General features: G+C 38.0%; 1 protein-coding gene across 4 annotated transcripts in view; it reads right to left on the reverse strand.

Annotated features, from left to right (window-relative positions):
* TBC1D4 (TBC1 domain family member 4) overlaps positions 1-17,082 on the reverse strand; it is a 162,943-nt gene continuing 145,861 nt past the window's right edge. For 2 of the 4 annotated variants that reach the window (XM_067563241.1, XM_067563243.1), the window contains exons 16-20: positions 10,883-11,042; positions 8,474-8,643; positions 6,372-6,548; positions 2,522-2,602; positions 1-2,348 (exon numbers count right to left, since the gene is read on the reverse strand). In XM_067563241.1, the coding sequence (XP_067419342.1) occupies positions 2,115-2,348; positions 2,522-2,602; positions 6,372-6,548; positions 8,474-8,643; positions 10,883-11,042 (822 nt within the window). In that variant the 3' untranslated portion in view covers positions 1-2,114. The remainder of the gene's footprint in view (positions 2,349-2,521; positions 2,603-6,371; positions 6,549-8,473; positions 8,644-10,882; positions 11,043-17,082) is intronic. The other 2 variants (XM_067563242.1, XM_067563245.1) reach the window with 1 other exon arrangement.

Consider the following 17,082-nt stretch of genomic DNA (forward strand, 5'->3'; position numbering starts at 1 on the left):
AGAAATGCAGCAATGACATTTATTGGAAATTCTCCAGGCATTACATGAAAAATTGATATAAGTGAAACAGAGGATAAAGCACATTCAGTGCATCTTAAAAAAAAAAAAAAAAAAAGTCATAGTTTATATCTGAATATTCGTGATCTTTTAATACATTGTACTGCAGTTCCCTGGGATTAGTTCCATATATACATATTGGCTAAAACTTACTTTGAACAAACTGCAAAGAACTGCCTTTTCACTTGGCATTTTTCCATCTGGTACAATGAAACATTATTGAAATACCAAGTCAGATTCCATGTAATTTTATACACAGTGTAAGAGCTTGCACCCAACTGTAATAAGAAAGATAAATACAGTAACTGAATGAGTACTACCAAATAAAAAAACCACCGTGGAAATAAAACTAAACCCTGCAGCAATGAGCAGCAAAGCAGTGATTCTGTTGCTCTTTTTCTCTTGAAATTAACAAAGCATTGTGACATAGAAAGCAGTTACATTAAACACTTGCTTTCCAATCAATCAATCTGATGTGTAAAAGACACTTCGCTGAATTTGGCACTTTGCTTGATTTTTATACTAAGAACAAAAACAACAAAACAAAAAACACAAAACAAAACTGCCTGGAATAGGGCATATATGGCAAGATAACATGATCCATTTTAACATTCAAGTAACAACTCAGACATGAATTCCAAAATACATGTCTATTACATACGAACAAACCTTCTTGCAGATTACGCTAATCAAAAGTAGCTTTTTCAAATCTGTAGGCATCTAATTTATTATCCCTTGGTGGACTACATACACTGAAAGAAATGACCTGGGCTTACCTTCCTCTGTCTAAGACAGATTCACTCATGGCAGGATAATTAAAATGAGTTTACAAAGCAGTGGTGGTAACAAAACACAGGAAAAGCCTGAATGTAGCCTGAAAGCGTTTTAAGCTGCATGTATAACAACTCCTTTCAATTGTGTATTTCAAACAGATGCTGTAAACTGAAAGGTACATGACATTTGAAGTCTGGCTAGCTAACCCTCTCCCTATACACTTACACAGCACAAAAATCTATGATGTACGTCTCCGTCATGATGTATCTGTGGATTTAGAATGTTTAAAAATCCTAGCTCTCCAGTTCATCCAGTGAACCCATTACACTTCCCCTTCTCTCCCTCCCCCCAAAAATGAGCAGTTTAACTGTGTGTGTGGAGGGAGTGGGGGGTGGGGAACTCAATTGTTTGATAACAAAAGGTCTTAACTAGGTTTCTTTGAAAACCCTGTCTAGTTTTAAATATGCTACTACACCATGTCACCTGGAGGAAATTAAGCTCAGAGTGCAGACCACTCTGCAGCCCTTTTTCCTTCCTTCCTTCAGCTACTACTGTTAAACTCCTGGGGTGGGAGATGCAGAGCCATTTCTGGCTCTTGCTTTTTCCTGACTTTTCAGTCCTTTGAGTTCTTTAGGCATAGCTGTGACATAACACCTGTCAATTTCAACATGGATGTGGGAGCAAGTTTCTGATTGGCACATTCCAGGCAGTGTATGGCATTATAAATTTCCTTCTAAGAGCCACATAGTGACAGTCAACTTTAGTGATTGTTATATATACACGTCAGTAGAACTAATGACAGATACACGAGTTTACACAGAATTCCACAAAACGTGAAACATGCTGTTCTTTGGAGGAAAAAAATACATTCATCTTTTTTCAAGTATTATTCAATATATATATGAATGACACATTATCCTCATTTCGCTACAAGACAAAAGATAGCACATCTAGAGTGAAATTTTAAATTTACCACCACCTTGGCTTTCATTAGTGAAATTCTGACTTTTTTCTTTAAAACAACTCTAAATATAAATCTATTTGTCATAATTAAATGCAAGCGTCTTTTATTTCCCATTGTGATATATGTACACAATCATAAAAAAATCTATTTTGATAACCTGGGATTTGCATAATGAGAGTTTCAAGACCCATATGCTATGAGTGTCCCAGCACCGGTTTTAGACCATACCATAACCTGCTGCTTTCCGAGTTCTCTTGTAGCAGCATATTTATCTTTGTTTTCCCTTTGTATTTGAAATTATGCTGCATACAACTCTTGCTTATGGCTTATTTCCTTGCTTTGTTTTATTGTTTGGGTTAGAGTTTACTTCCTTCAGGAGCAGTTCACAGTCGGATAGTGCTTCTGCTGGTAGGTATTTACTTATTTGCTCAACAGTTTTTTGATATGCCATCTTCTCCTGTTCGAGGGACTGGATTAAGCTCCTCATTTTGTTCTCTCGAGACAATGTGTTTTCCAGGCTGGATTCCAGACTCTGAATTTTAGCATGAGCTATCTGTAAGAAGTAGTAATAATATCACTTAACATTACCTTCTAAGAGATTTAGATTAAGACCTTTATTACCATATGTTAGTTGCACGCATTTGCCTCCATACAACTTATGGACATACTGTGATGATCTGTACAATTTATGAATTTTGTGTGAAATTATGAATTTTCTGTATGTACCTTTCCAGGCTGCAGCCTTTTGCCTTCTCTCCTGTATCTTTCCCATGCTGGACTGATATTCCACAAAGGAGTGATATAGGGCTGATAATGGAAGATCATTAAATTAGAATGGTCCTCTTTTAAAATACAAACATCCTAGACAACAGAATGGCTCCAACCAGGAGAACTGGTTTGCCAAGGGAGGGGTGCCTGGTAATGAAGACCTCTGCAACAGGCAGGTGATCTGGGCTAATCTGGGAGTCACATGACAGAGGAACTGGAAGGTTATAAAACAGAAAGAGCTGATCTATTTGGAGTCTTCAGCAATTTGCACCAACTTAAGCAGAGGAAAACTACTACAGGAGTCCATTGAGGCAGTGGAACCCTGCCTACCAGAACATAGATGGTTCTACAAAGGAAGGGTGACCTGGACTGAGGGGCACTGTGTTCTGGATGCTTTGTTCTTTTCTGTATAATGTAAACACTGTGAATTTCTTGTGTGATTAAGTAAAGAGCAATGGTGTTAGGATCCCTTACAAAGTGACTGCAGTTCCTCTGTTACACCTACCACATGGCCCTTGAAGAAGTAAACCATGGGCCCAGAACACCATACAGCTGTAGTTCTGGGAGAGGGTACGCTTAAGTTACGAGGATTCTGGGAAGTCCGCACTGGTTCCAGGGGCTGGGCAGTGAGCCATGTGGTTGCAGCTCTCAGAAGGTGATGCTATACAGAGGACCTGCATCTTGAAAATGTGCCTAAAGGTCCCAAGACAGCGTAAGCGCCTGGACTCTGTTCAGATTCTGAAGGCTTAAAACACATGGGATCCAGTGGCTGGATCCCCTCACAAGAGTCTGGTAAGTGGCCAAGAGGGGGTGCTCAAATGAACCATACAGACACAGGTTCCATCTCTGAAACAGCTATATTTTTTTTAATATTTATCTATACCATGGCTTCTTCCTAGCCTGACACTGCCCAAGGAACAGCTTAGATCAATTCTAAGGATCTTTTGAAAGCTCTTTGTGTGGGCGATGAGGGGTAGGCAAGCAGAGGGGGCTCAGATGAATAATTGTCAATAACAAAGAGTTGGAACGGCAACAGATAAAGGTCCATGATTCATCGAATTCTGTCCACAAGGAACAGACAGAAAGCAAATGAGAGCTCTCCAGAATAGTACCAAAGGAAGAGACTGACATACCTTGGCTTTGACAGATCCCAACAAGTGAAGAGTCTTCTGTGAAAAAATTAAGTAACAGGGATCGAGAACAGATACCAAGAGAATCTAGATACCTGATGTGGAAATCGTGTTCCCTTTTCCAAATGAAGACTAGCACTACATGTGTAAACCCAATTCCGTCATGGAGGAAAGCACAAGACCATGAGCAATGATGAATGTTTCTGGGACAAATGAAGGAAGCCTAACCAGATATTGTGACCAAATGAACCTCTGTATTCACACCCTTGTGAGATACAACAAGGTAATAGTGAAAACTTGTGACTCACTGGTCCGTAATATAATGTTGCCAAATGCATTTTGCCATGATATGTAAAGTTATTAACAGAAGCTGAAATAATAACTCCAGGTGTTTACCAGACAAGTCAAGGGAGTGGATAACACTATTTCTCAAAGACAAAGAACAAGCTGGCTCTAGATAATTGTCAAAGTTGATGGGCAATCACCTGTCAAGTGGCTGTTCTTTGGCAAAGAAAGGGAGCAGTAACAGACTGATCTACATTTTAGCAAATGACAGCATGGAACCTCTTTCACCATGAGACTCCTTGTGTCCTCCCTTACGGCAGGAACGAACTTTATCTAGGGGTAACCCTCAGAAAAAAGGCATTTCAGAGGGGGATCAGAGTATAAAAGTAAGGGGCAAAATTTGGTCAGCCCTGTTGCTGGGAGCGTGTGGTAAGGGATTTTACCTTGAACGAAGTCGAGTTTTTAAGTTTTAGTGTTTGAAGGCATTTTATCTTCATTTCACTTGTAACCATTTCAGACTAATTTCTTATACTTGTACTCACTTAAAATATCTCTTTGTAGTTAAATAAACTTGTTTTATTCTTTAATCAAAACTAGTGTTGTGAATTGTGTGGGTAACTTCATTTCAAGTAGCAAACTGGGGTATATTGTTCTCTTACAGGGGCAACAGACCTAAAATATCTGAACTGCCCAGGAGAGAGCAGGGCAGTACAGGACACATGTTTTGGGAGGAAATTTGGGACTGGGAGTGTGTTGAGGTCACCCTGCAAGTGCTAACCAAGGCTAGTGGAAACCAGAGTGTGCTGGCACGCTGCAGTGATACACAGACACTCAGGATGTGACCTGCATGCTGGCAGGCTGATTGTGAGGAACCCAAGCTGGAAGTATTATAAGGCACCCAGAGTTGCAGGGTAGGGATGACGAAGACCCTCATTAGCCTGTTTTGCACTCTGGACTGTCGTACACACTACATATAAAAAAGGAAACATCGGAAACATGACAGATCAATACAAGGGACAGGATGATTATAGAGAAACAAGAAAGCAGACGGAGGAATGTTGTAATTAGGTAGAGTAGTCGAGATATGCAAAGAGAAAATCTATATGGAGCCTGCCAAGCAGTCACCAACAATAGGTATTTTGGAGGAGGAAGAGCAGGAGCAGATTGAGAACGGGCCAAAGACAGACATTAGTCCAAGCAGTGACCAAAAAGCAAGCACTGAAAGGGGAACCAGCACAAGGAAAGAACGGTGCAAGTGATCTTGTTCAGCACGCCACAAAGAGGAGGAAAAAAAAAAAATCAAGGCTGAGACAATGTGGCCCACAAAAAAAAGTTCATAATAAATATCACAATACTGGTGTAGGGTAGCTGGGAAAATTGTGGGGATTTTCCACAGAATAGTACACATGGCAACAAACAAAACCAAGCCTAGGAAGATTTGATATTACAGCATCATAGGGTTAGAAGGGACCGCACGGGTCATCTAGTCTAACCTGCCAAGATGCAGGATTTGTTGTGTCTAAACCATCTAAGCCAGATAGCTATTCAGCTTCCTTCTGAAAACCTCTAGTGAAGGAGCTTCCACAACTCCCCTAAGCAGTCTGTTCCATTGTCCTACTGTTCTGACAGTTAGGACGTGAATTGATCATGAATTTCTTCAGTGATATGAAAATGAAGATAGAACTGAAGATGAGGTGAACTTCTGAGATCCTTCCAGTGCTATATGGAAATAAATAAGTAGATCGCTACTAAAGACCAACTGGTCTGGTCCCGTGGAAAGGAGTGTATTGTATTTTGTAACAATGCAAGATAATACGAATGGGGGAAAAATAATCAAAATCCCAGATAGTCAATGTGAAGGATGAACTTGGAATGAAATCATACTTTAGAGTTGATAGGAGACATCCAGTTGTATTTAAGTTTGCTAGGAGATACAGTCAGCCAAAGCCCCGTGCGATATGGGCTGCACAGAGCAGGCAGGAGGTGGATATTTACAAACTGCAGGGAGTTGAGGAAAACAAAAAGTGAGGAGGCGGAACGGATTTATGAGGAGATTAAAAACGTTGAAGATATACAATTTAGCCAAGAGATAATTAAGCAGGTGAGGATGGACATAATCTACAGGTATTTGGAGAAAGTAAACATCAAGAAGGAAGAGGAATTATTTAAATTGGTGCAGTGGATTTCAAATGGACGAGAGTAAAACAAAAAATGTACAGTTAACATACAAAACAAGAACTTCATAACTGTGAAGGCTATTAGGCTGTAGAATAATCTCCCAAGTTTTTAAAAATTAAAAAAACATTTTCTTAAATTACTTTAAAAGAAAATCCCGTTGGTTGAATTCTAGGATGAATTAATGCATGGTGACCCAATGATCTTTGGTCATTTACCTGTAGCTTCTCCAACAAGTCCATATTTTGTCTCTTTAGCTGACTGTTGGCCCTCTCCAATTTCTCCAAAGGTTCACCATCATCACAGGGATTCAAACCTTCCTGCAGCTCATCCTGTAGTACATGGTACTCTACTTCATAGGCATGAAGCTGTTTGGAAATATCCATCTCAAAAACCTACCAGGAAAGGAAAACACTTTCACTTACAACAGAGAGCAATTCTATTTGGTTTACTTAATATTTTAATTGCCATCTAGCACAGACTTCATTGCCCCACCTAGAAAGGAACAATATTCAGAGAGATCTAACTGAACCGTTTCATGATGGCCAAATAATGACACCAAATGAGAATACATCTGACTGGATGTCAGGTTCTCAGACCCTGTAGAACTATTCTGCTGACTCATCAAACAGCCAGACCATGCAGGTCTTATCAGCTCTAACTCAGAAATATAAGTGATGGAGGGAAACATTTTCAAAGATGCAAGTGAGAGTTAGACACCCAGCTCTCATTGACTTTCAACAGGAGAGGGGCAACTAATAGACATGAAGGATGTTCCAGTAGTAAGGGCAGTAGCCTAAGACTTGGGAGAAAGAGGTTCAATCCCCTGCTCCATCACAAACTTCCTATAGGACTTTGGGCAAGTAACTTGTCCTCTCTGTGCCTTAGTTCCCCATCTGTAAAATGGGGGTGTGATAAGTACTTATATAGCCCTCCTCACTGTAATATGTAAGTGCCTCACAATCTTTAATGCAGTTATCCTCACAACAACCCTCTGAGATCAGAAAGTACTAACAGATATACTGCCCCTCTGAGCCTTTGAAATATGGCCTCACAGAGGCTCTAAAGTAAGAGAGGGACAAAGGCTAGGATGGCACCAGCCTTGCAGGAGAAAGTCTTAGAAACAAACAGTCATCTCAGCAGAAAATTCAGGCTCAGATTTGTGTTTGCTGTTTTCCAGGTGATTCAATCTAAGCAACTCTAGATTACGCACACTGGTCAACTTGTACATACTGAGTGACTTTTTCCTCTAATTTAAAAACATGCTGAATACCTGATATCCCAATGAAATTAGTGATGATGCTTTAATACTGGATCTTACTATTATTTCTTTATCATATACTGTTAGTCATGGTAAGAAGTATACATACCAATTCAATGTCCATGGGGATAGTAAGGCTCTAACATGGTAATGCCAACCAATGAGATCAGGTATTTTAAAGCCATATTATAAAAGTACAGTACAGTACAGTAGAGCAGATAGTTGTAGCAAGAGTTGGCTAGCATTGTTTCCTGGAAAAAAATCCTTTCCCCATTGGTCAGGGAATCTGCTAGCAACAACCATATCTGAATAGGATTATTACTAACATGATTTTAACCATACCATTAACTGGATCTTAAGGACGTAACAACTTCACCTAAGATCTTGGCCACACTGAAGGATTTTCTAAAATTCTCCCAATGCATCAACTAAAGTTGCTCTGAGAAAAGAAGATCTTCCCTGTCCTGTATCTTAAACACAAGTCTTGAGGTTCAATTCCAGCTTTACCACAGATTTATTGTGTGACATTGGTTGTGTTGTTTAATACCTCTTTGCCTCAATTCCCCTTTGGTAAAATGGGAATAATACTTCACAATGTGTTGGGATGATTAAGCTTAAAGTTTTTTAAGTGCTCAGATACGACCCATATAAATTCCTAGATAAACAAAGTCAAAAAATCTTCTGTTTAAATACAGCCTGTCTCTCTCCTCAGTGAACTTTGAATTTTTCCAGTGACTATTGTCTCAGACAGGAGAGATCATTTATTAGAAAATACTTTTTTTTTTTTGCCACTAACTCATATAGTGATGGATTTCTTGATCAGACTGAAGTACTAGAGGCCATCAAAAATATAAAAATGGATATGACCTACAGATTACAAATATAGCTCAGAAGATGACTCCTTGAATTTAATGTCATAGCAACCGAGAGGGGAACCTACTGATATTATATAAATTGAAGTAAGTAACTCATCATTAGCAGAGACCCCTGTATTCAGCTTAGGGTAAATATCTTATAAATAAATTACACGGAAAGAAATAAAGGAAAAAACAACATCACCTGGGTAATAATCTTTTCCATTTGAGGCTTAGTCATGTCTGGTATAGTGGTTTTAAGGAAATCGACAATACTCTCAAAGCTCTCGCATTCCATTACAAGTGCTTCTTGGCTGCTAAGTAGACTCAGAGCTACCTTAAATATGACTTCAGTTCCTTGGAGAAAAATAATGTCTTAAAAAAAAAAAATGAAAAAACATTGTAAATACATTGACAATAAGGATTAAAATTATTGATTTTCATTTTTGTGCTAGGATACTTTTCTTTGTCTTCCTATATTTGAGCAGTAGTAAACTGAGGAGAGAAACAAATTAATGTAGGGTCCATCTTATTTTGACTATATTATTTTCATTATTTAGAAGATACCAATATTTCAGCATTAGTTTAATAAATACAAAAGTGTACAAAACGCTTTTACTGCCACTTAATAAATACAATGCTGTAGAAAGAAAAGATTGCATGCTTGTTGGACAAGCAAACTATTAAGACCTATGAAGTGTGAAAGGCATTTGAGTATGGTTATAACGTATGTGATATTAAAACACATTAAGAGGAATAAGTAGTGTTTAATTTAAAAAAAAAACATGCATTTATTATAGGGAGCTGATCATTAAATGGAGTACAAAATGACATACTAAAGAAATAACTATTTTATCCTACTGTTCAAAAGGTAGTAAATGCTACTTCATTACTGGAAACTATATAATCTCTTTAAAAGGCTAAAAACCCTACTTGTGTCTAAAACCCATAGAGACGCTTCTGTTGTCTATAATTTAAGGCCCTGATCCTGCAATCTGACCTGCACAAGCAGATCCTCATGCCTGCGCATGTGATCATTATGCCTGCATGAAGTTTTGCCATTGACCTCAGCAGACCCAAATTTTACCCAGGGAGTCTCATCAAAGGCAGCTGGGCTCTGTAAGGGTTCAGGAGTCCATCTGAACAGATGAGATTGCAGGACTGAGGGCTAAAGCAGGTTGGAGAAAGGTTTGTGGTATAAATCCAGATGATGTTCCTTAAATAAATATAGCATGGTACAAACAATTATCATCTTCCCTCCAAAAAAAGGCAATTTCCCTGACTTCAAAGTCTATTGGAGCAACAAGACAGGAGAATAATATTTTAAAACAAAATGCAAAATAAACCAGAGAAGTTGTTTTTACAGAAGCAAAATGGTAAAATAACATGAATATAACAAATGAATAAAGTATTTAAATACTCGCCATCGTTATAGAGAAAGAGATTAATCGACATCTAAATTTCTAAATTGGCCCCAAAACAAAAATAAAAACATAATTAATATTTTTTAAAATGTAAAATAAACCCTATTTTTGTTATATAGGCGAAAAGAGAAAAAAATATTAAATGTGACTTAGGAAAAAAGAATTCAAAAACAAAAAAGAGGATAGAAATTAAGCAGCCACTTTGACTAATGTAGGAATTGAAAAAAAATTGAGACAGTGCAGAAAAACACAAATGCTACAAAGGAAAAATTGAAAGCAACTTACTTTAAGAAGACATCAAAGTATGTGATATAATTTTCTCATTTCTTGAAAACTGTAGCACACTACAGTATCTAGATATCTGCAGTGTTTTTGAACAAACTCTCACAAAGATTGCATAATGAAAAGTGATTTTTGAAATGAAGCAATTTGAAATTATTTTTTCTAATCTATTAATAAGATGCAGGAATTGCTCACTATCAATGTGATCCTATAAACTCTTACTACCATGAGTAGTTCCATTGAAGCTATTGTAGTAAACATTGCCATGTAGTGGATCAGACCCTAAAAGACTATCTAAATAGAATAGGATATGTACTGAAGTTAGGAATTGTTTAATTTTAAATAATAATTGTATGACTAAAATATTCATGAAATCTAATCTGAGTATAGTATTCAAGTTTCTGATTCAATGGCTTACTTTAATCAATTATACAGAAAAAATTGCAATGCTCTGACAACCTACTGCATCATAGTTTTCTCCATAATGATTCAATTCAGAGTTTAGAAGTCCCAAAACAAGACTGTATCTCTTGAGAGATACGCTTGAATAATCCTATGCAAAATAGGCTTTATCTCTGTATCATCGCTGTTAACAAGATAAGTTTCTTGACATTTAGAAGTAAACAAATAGTTTTAAAGTGATACTATCTGACTATAAGCTTCAGCAATTAAGTCTACACAGTAACAATTTGATACTGGCAGTTGTTTCCTTTAGTTTAACAGCTTTCACTCTGACTTCGTTTACAAAAAAAATCAAATCAAATCAAATTGTAGCTGACAACTGGACAAGTTGTCTGGTATTACCTATTAGTATAGAAAACAAAGTGCAAAATATTCCCATGCATGTTTTTCATACATTATACATGATATTGCGCTGCTTACTACCGCAATAAAGCACCGTCTCTTACCAAAAACCCTGGCAACAAATCCTAATGGAAACTGAGAAGCAAAGAGCGTGAGAAACCAGGGTGCAGCATAAAGACTGGGGCTTATTTCATTCTCTTCAAGATAATTGTAGAGGTCTCTGTGATAGTCATGGAGGAGCCTTGAAAGTTGATACATCTGAATCTATATTAAGTTTGGAGAGAGAAAAAAAAAAATGTTGAGCTCTTCTGAGAATTTTTCAAATCAATCACTTTACAATACACACCAGGTGAAATAAACTCCAGTACAGAAGGCCCAATAAAGTAGAACTTAAGTGGAGCATAGGCCTTGTGTGGATCCTCTACCTTTAGGCGAATTTCAGTGAATTAAAACCAAACACTTGAAGTAACAAGGAGCAGTTTGAACCAGACCATTTATTATTGAAGTATCATCTAAATTCACAGATTATAGATTTTAAGGCCAGGAAAAAAAAAACATTATGGTCATCTAATCTGGCCTCCTGTATAACAGGCCATAACCTCATCCAGCAATTCTTGCATCAAGTCTAGCTACTCCAAATTACCCTCACGGTTAAAGAGTTGCACTTTATTTCTAATTTAAATTAATCTATCTCCAGCTTTCATCCACTGGATCTTGTTATGCCTTTACCTGCTAAATTAAAAAACCCTCTGCCATAAGAAATTATCTCCCCTTATGGGTATTTATAGACGTTTTAGTGGTGGATCCATTATCAATTTCTGTGCAGCACAGTATATTATGTATGTAGTGCAGCTCAGCTACCTATCATATTCTCTCCAAGTGTCAACAGAATTTAAATGAATGCTATGAAAAGATGCTACTATACAAGATCAGTTGCCAAAGTTGCAAAGCAAAATGGATAAAATACTAGCTTTAAGCTGCTATTCACTGGTAATAATGATACTCCCCTTTTTTTTATTTGACAGGTTACTGTTCACAGCAAGTCATATGTGGTACAGAATCTCCTTCCTCTCAGAAGATAAAGGAATGTATTGATTGCCTGCCCAATTCCATTGTCAACTGTGCTTTACGTTTAACATGAATCCATTCCTAAAGGAGGAAATGGCTCATCAGTTACTTTCCCAGTGTTGTTGTTTTTTTTTTGTAAATGTGTTGTGAATTTTGTTCTCCCGTTGACAGCATCTGAAACTATTTACATAATGGACATCATCATCTACAAATAGCTGGACAAACCACTTCTAGGATTAAGGAAGAAGTAGTTCAGTTTCCTCAGCCATTCTAGTCCTTGGCTTTTCTGCTGAGACTGCCACTAAGTACCAATTCAGATAGCAATTCGTGTGGCAGACACATGTGCACTAGGAACTAGACAGGAATAATTTCACAAAGACCATTAAACAGCCATCAGACAGGGACTACTTTCAGATACTCTATGTTCAGTTTTAACCAGAGGTCCTGATTTAATGTGTGATCAAGGCATCTAGAAAAGAATATACAACAGCTTTGTAATGTAAAGAACCTAGGTAAAATTTTCAAAAACACCTAAATAACAGCCTAAGTCTCATTTTCAAAACTGATTAGAGCGTAAATTTGCAATGGGGATCAGATATTGCAAAGCTTAACTCTTAGGCATCCTGTCACCCAATGGAGTTCACAGCCCTGAGTTAGGTGCCACTGCGTCCCGTACCATACGTGGGGAGAGGCATCCTCAGAAGCCAGCAAGCTGAGGATAAATTAGCCAGGAGTGAAATGCAGAGGAAGGGGAAGGGGCTTCGGAAGCCCCCCCTCAATGGTATTTTGCTCCCTAATTCCTCTTGATCTGAGCTGCAGGTGACTGACTGATGAACTAGAGGGGGGTGCCTATCTCTGCTCATGATTCTCAGCCATTAACCCTCTCCTGGAGTTAAGCACCTAACCCAGGACAACTCTCATAAACTACAACAAAAACCAGAGAAACTACCCATATCCCATTACAGACAATAGCCCAGTGGTTAAGGCACTCACCTGGGATGTGGGAGACCCTGATTCAAATCTCTGCTCTGTCTGCTTTGGAGCAGGGACTTGAACCTAGTCTTCCACACCCCAGATGAGTGATCAAACCAGTGGGCTATTGTCTATAGTAGGGTGGGTCTCAGTCTCTCCTGTTGGAGCTGTTCCACTTTGTATAAATAGTTAAATATTTGTTGTGCCAGAGTGAGAAAGAAAAAGCGAGCGATTGACTCTATAGCCAAGTGGTTTGGGCACTCAGTAGGGGTGTGGTAGAGTCAGATTCAAATCCTTGCCCCAAATCAGGTAGAGCAGTGATTCAAATCTGGGTCTCCCACATCTCAGGTAACCATCCATCCAGACTACTAGATAGACTGGGATGGACAGACACACGCATACAAGTCAGCCCCAGTCATACCAGAGCACGCCTACTGAATTGGGTCCTGCAGGCAAAAGAGGTGGGGGAATGGTTACTTTGAGAATCTTGCTGGGTGTGAGCGAGGGTTCTTTGGCATGAGAAAGGGTTCTGAACAGCTCGTTAGCAGGGGAGGCAATGCCAGGATTTAGGTGACTTTGCACACACCTACAGGCAGAAATTTAGGTGGCACAGGGATGTGGGTCCCTACGAGGTTAGGCAGCAGCTGAACAATGGTTTTGAGAATGTCAGTGACACCTAAATGTTGTGCTTAGGTACCGAATTACCTCTTTGAATCTAGTCCTTAGAAGCCTAAATCCAAATGGCTTTCTATGAGATATAAGTTTCAAGTTATAGAATCATAGGGGGGGGATCTCGAGAGGTCTTCTAGTCCAGTCCCCTGCATTTAAGGCAGGACCAAGCATTATCTAGACCAGTGGTTCTCAACCTATTTGCCACTGTGGGCCGCATCTGCAGCTCTCTGTGTGTTATGTGGGCCACATCTATACACTATATATATACTACCTGCATGGCCCTGAGGATGTCACCTGGGTCACAGCTGTGTGTTGCTTGGGCTACAGGCAGCCCACAAATTGAGAACCACTGATTTAGACCATCCTTGATAGACGTCTGTCCAACCTGCTCTTAAAAATCTCCAATGATGGACATTCCACAATCTACCTAGGTAATTTATTCCACTGCTTAACTACCTTGACAGTTAGCAAATTTTTTCTAATGTCCACCCTAAACCACCCTTGCTGAAATTTAATCCAATTATCTCTTGGTCTATCCTCAGAGGTTAACGAGAACAATTTTTCTCCCTCCTCCTTGTAACAACTTTTTATGTACTTGAAATCTATTAGGTCCCCCCTCAGTCTTCTCTTTTCCAGACTAAACAAACTAAATTTTTTTCAATCTTCCCTCATAGGTCACGTTTTGTAGATCTTCAATTATTTTTGTTGCTCTTCTTTGGATTTTCTCCAATTTGTCCACATCTTTCCTGAAATGTGTTGCCCAGAACTAGACATAATACTCCAGTTGAGGCCTAATTAGCACGGAGTAGAGCAGAAGAATTACTTCTCAGGTCTTGCTTAAAACACTCCTGCTAATACATCTCAGAATTATGTTGCTTTTTTTGCAACAGTGTTACACTGTTGACTCATATTTCACTTGAGATCCACTCTGACCACCCAGATGCCTTTCCACAGTACTCCTTCCTAGGGAGTGATTTCCCATTTTGGATGTCTGCAACTGATTGTTCCTTACTAAATGCAGGACTTTGGCATTTACCCTATGTCACTTTTGAAAATAGGACTTAGACTAAGTCATTTATGGTGCTTTTGAAAATTTTACTCCTTGTTCCTTCCGAAACAAGAGATGCATTAATATAGAACTCCTAGAATTCCATGAGCACAGGAGAGTAATAAAACAGTTAATAGTGACTTACAGGTCCATCGATAATTCCTTCTGTGGGAAAGAAATTCACTTCTTTATGGAATATTGTTCACATCTTAGTAAAGCCTTATGCACTTAAACTATATAATCTTTTTAATCCTGACCAAACCAAAAGGGATTTGGTTTTAACTACATGTTCCATTTAATTAGCTTTCGATCCTCTAGCTATATCATCTTGTATAATCTCGTTAGCAGAGAAAACTTTGGTTTATTTTAGGCAAAAATACACATCACCTAGAAACCGGTTCTGGTTTATCAAAAGTCATTTTTCTTTAATAGAGGGAAAACAAAAGGCAAGAAATGATTACATATCCCCATAAAAAATAAACAAACAAAAACAAAAAAATGAGCATGAATGTTCTTCTTAAAAAAGAGTAATTTATGGATATATATGTCTGTCTATCCTATTTGACTCCATCAGAGTTCAGGCCACAGAAGTTGCAATGGATAAAGTACTTTTTCTCAGATGAAATCATTCTTTATTCCTTTTCACGCAATAAGATAACCAGTGTGTAGTTTAAAAAATAATTTGACTAAGACTCAAAAAAGAGAAATACTATAAACACCCAAATGCTCTCTCTTTTTGAGCCATATGCAGAGACAGTTCAAGGTTAACTAGGGTCCATATCCACCAGGATGCAGACTAGATGGATGAGTCAGGTAACACAGATACAGTTAGACTAGATCCTTTTCATGAGTTTCTGAAGCACTATTTGTAAGTGAAGGGTTTAACAGCATATACAGCATAAATAGCCATTCCAGGTAAGAAAATGCATGTATGAATTGTCAGACTTATCTGAGAGCATGCAATATATAAAACATATGATCTGATACTTTTAAAATAATGGTTCAATTTATATTCAGTAATGAATTATTTCTAATGAAAGCATATGATATCATACAGAGTCAAAGTCTACTTAATGCAATTACTGTACCAGGTTTCAGTTTTTAAAATGCCACAGTAATTCCTCTTTTAGAAATCTAGTATTCTAAAGTACTCAAAGACAGCTACAGGTTTTTTAAAAATGCATAATAAAAAAGATTATGTAAACTACAGTATTCTAAGTTTGATAGATTCAGAAGAGGGCTCTTTCCTAAAGAGGGGCTGAATTTTGTATCTCTGTCTTTTAGGAAGTTTTTAAACTTTGTAGTTCAAACCTTATATTTCTTTAATTGAAAATGTGTAATATGTGAATAATATAGAAGTGTGCTGGTTATAGCTTGATGATTAAGTAGTTTCCCATATTTCTTCTCTCTGCATATTTATATCAGAAAAATCAGTGAATTGATATATTGTTTGGAATATCCATAATCCATGTCCATTTGGAATATCCATACCCTTATCAGTTGCCTAGCTGACCACTGGATGTCACTGTTGATCTGAGAGAGATTTTATTTCGTGTTAGTTCTAGTATAAAATGCTACAGTTAAGTGTGACAGGGGCAGGAGTCTTCCCATATGGTACAGCTGTGATAAAGCTCATCAGTCTTAGCTCACAAATTCCCTTGCTAAGAACTTTAGCCTCTCAACTGAAGACTGTCAATCATGCCAAATTAGGTGGTGGCTTTAAGATGCAGGCAAATGTCTCCAAGAGATTAAGATGAAACCGAACCCATATTTGTTTGCAATGGAAGCAGAGAGTTCAGATCTTCATTTTCTAAAGGTGAGAGCCACATACTCAATGGCCATCTAGCCTCCTTTAAAAGGGTCTAGTAAGTGTATTCCATTCAGGTGGAAGCTAGCAATTGAGCTAATTTACTTGAGAGAGGAGGCAAATTAAAAGAAAACAGGCTGGAGGACTACATAATAAATGAATAGTATAGAGAAGGTAGATCAGGCACTTCTTTTTACTCTATCTCACATTACAAAGAGATGTTCCATGTAATTGAAAGGCATCATATTTAAAACTGATCACAATGCACAATCAGCACGTGAAACTCGTTGCCACAAAATATGATTAAGGCCAAAAACTTTGCAGGATCCTAACAAGGGCTGGATATTTTTATGGCTAAAAAGAAGAGCAAACAAACAAACAGAGTTCAATTAGTAAGGATTTTTCTAAAACTGAAATGGATAAAAATCTCATGCTTCAAAGCATAAGTCAAGCAATAGTTGACATTTAAGAAGAAATTTTCTGTATGAGCAAGTACTTCTGTAATTACCCACTGGAAGGTTTCTTGCATCTTCCTTACAGAAATCTGGTACTGGCCAGTGGCCAAGAATGAAACTAAAGGGGGAGAGCTCCAATTTAGCATCCAATATCAAATTGGTACTTTGACCCACCTCGTACCATAAATTCTTGATACAGGGGCACTCCCAAAACATATGAACTAATGTAGCTACAGTTGCTTTTTTAACATTAGATACAATTGTATTCCACTGGGTCAGAAA

This window comes from Emydura macquarii, unplaced genomic scaffold (assembly GCF_026122565.2).
Source record: "Emydura macquarii macquarii isolate MOO-44397 ecotype Brisbane River unplaced genomic scaffold, CSIRO-AGI_Emac_v2 contig_2473, whole genome shotgun sequence".
Lineage (NCBI taxonomy): Eukaryota > Metazoa > Chordata > Testudines > Chelidae > Emydura > Emydura macquarii.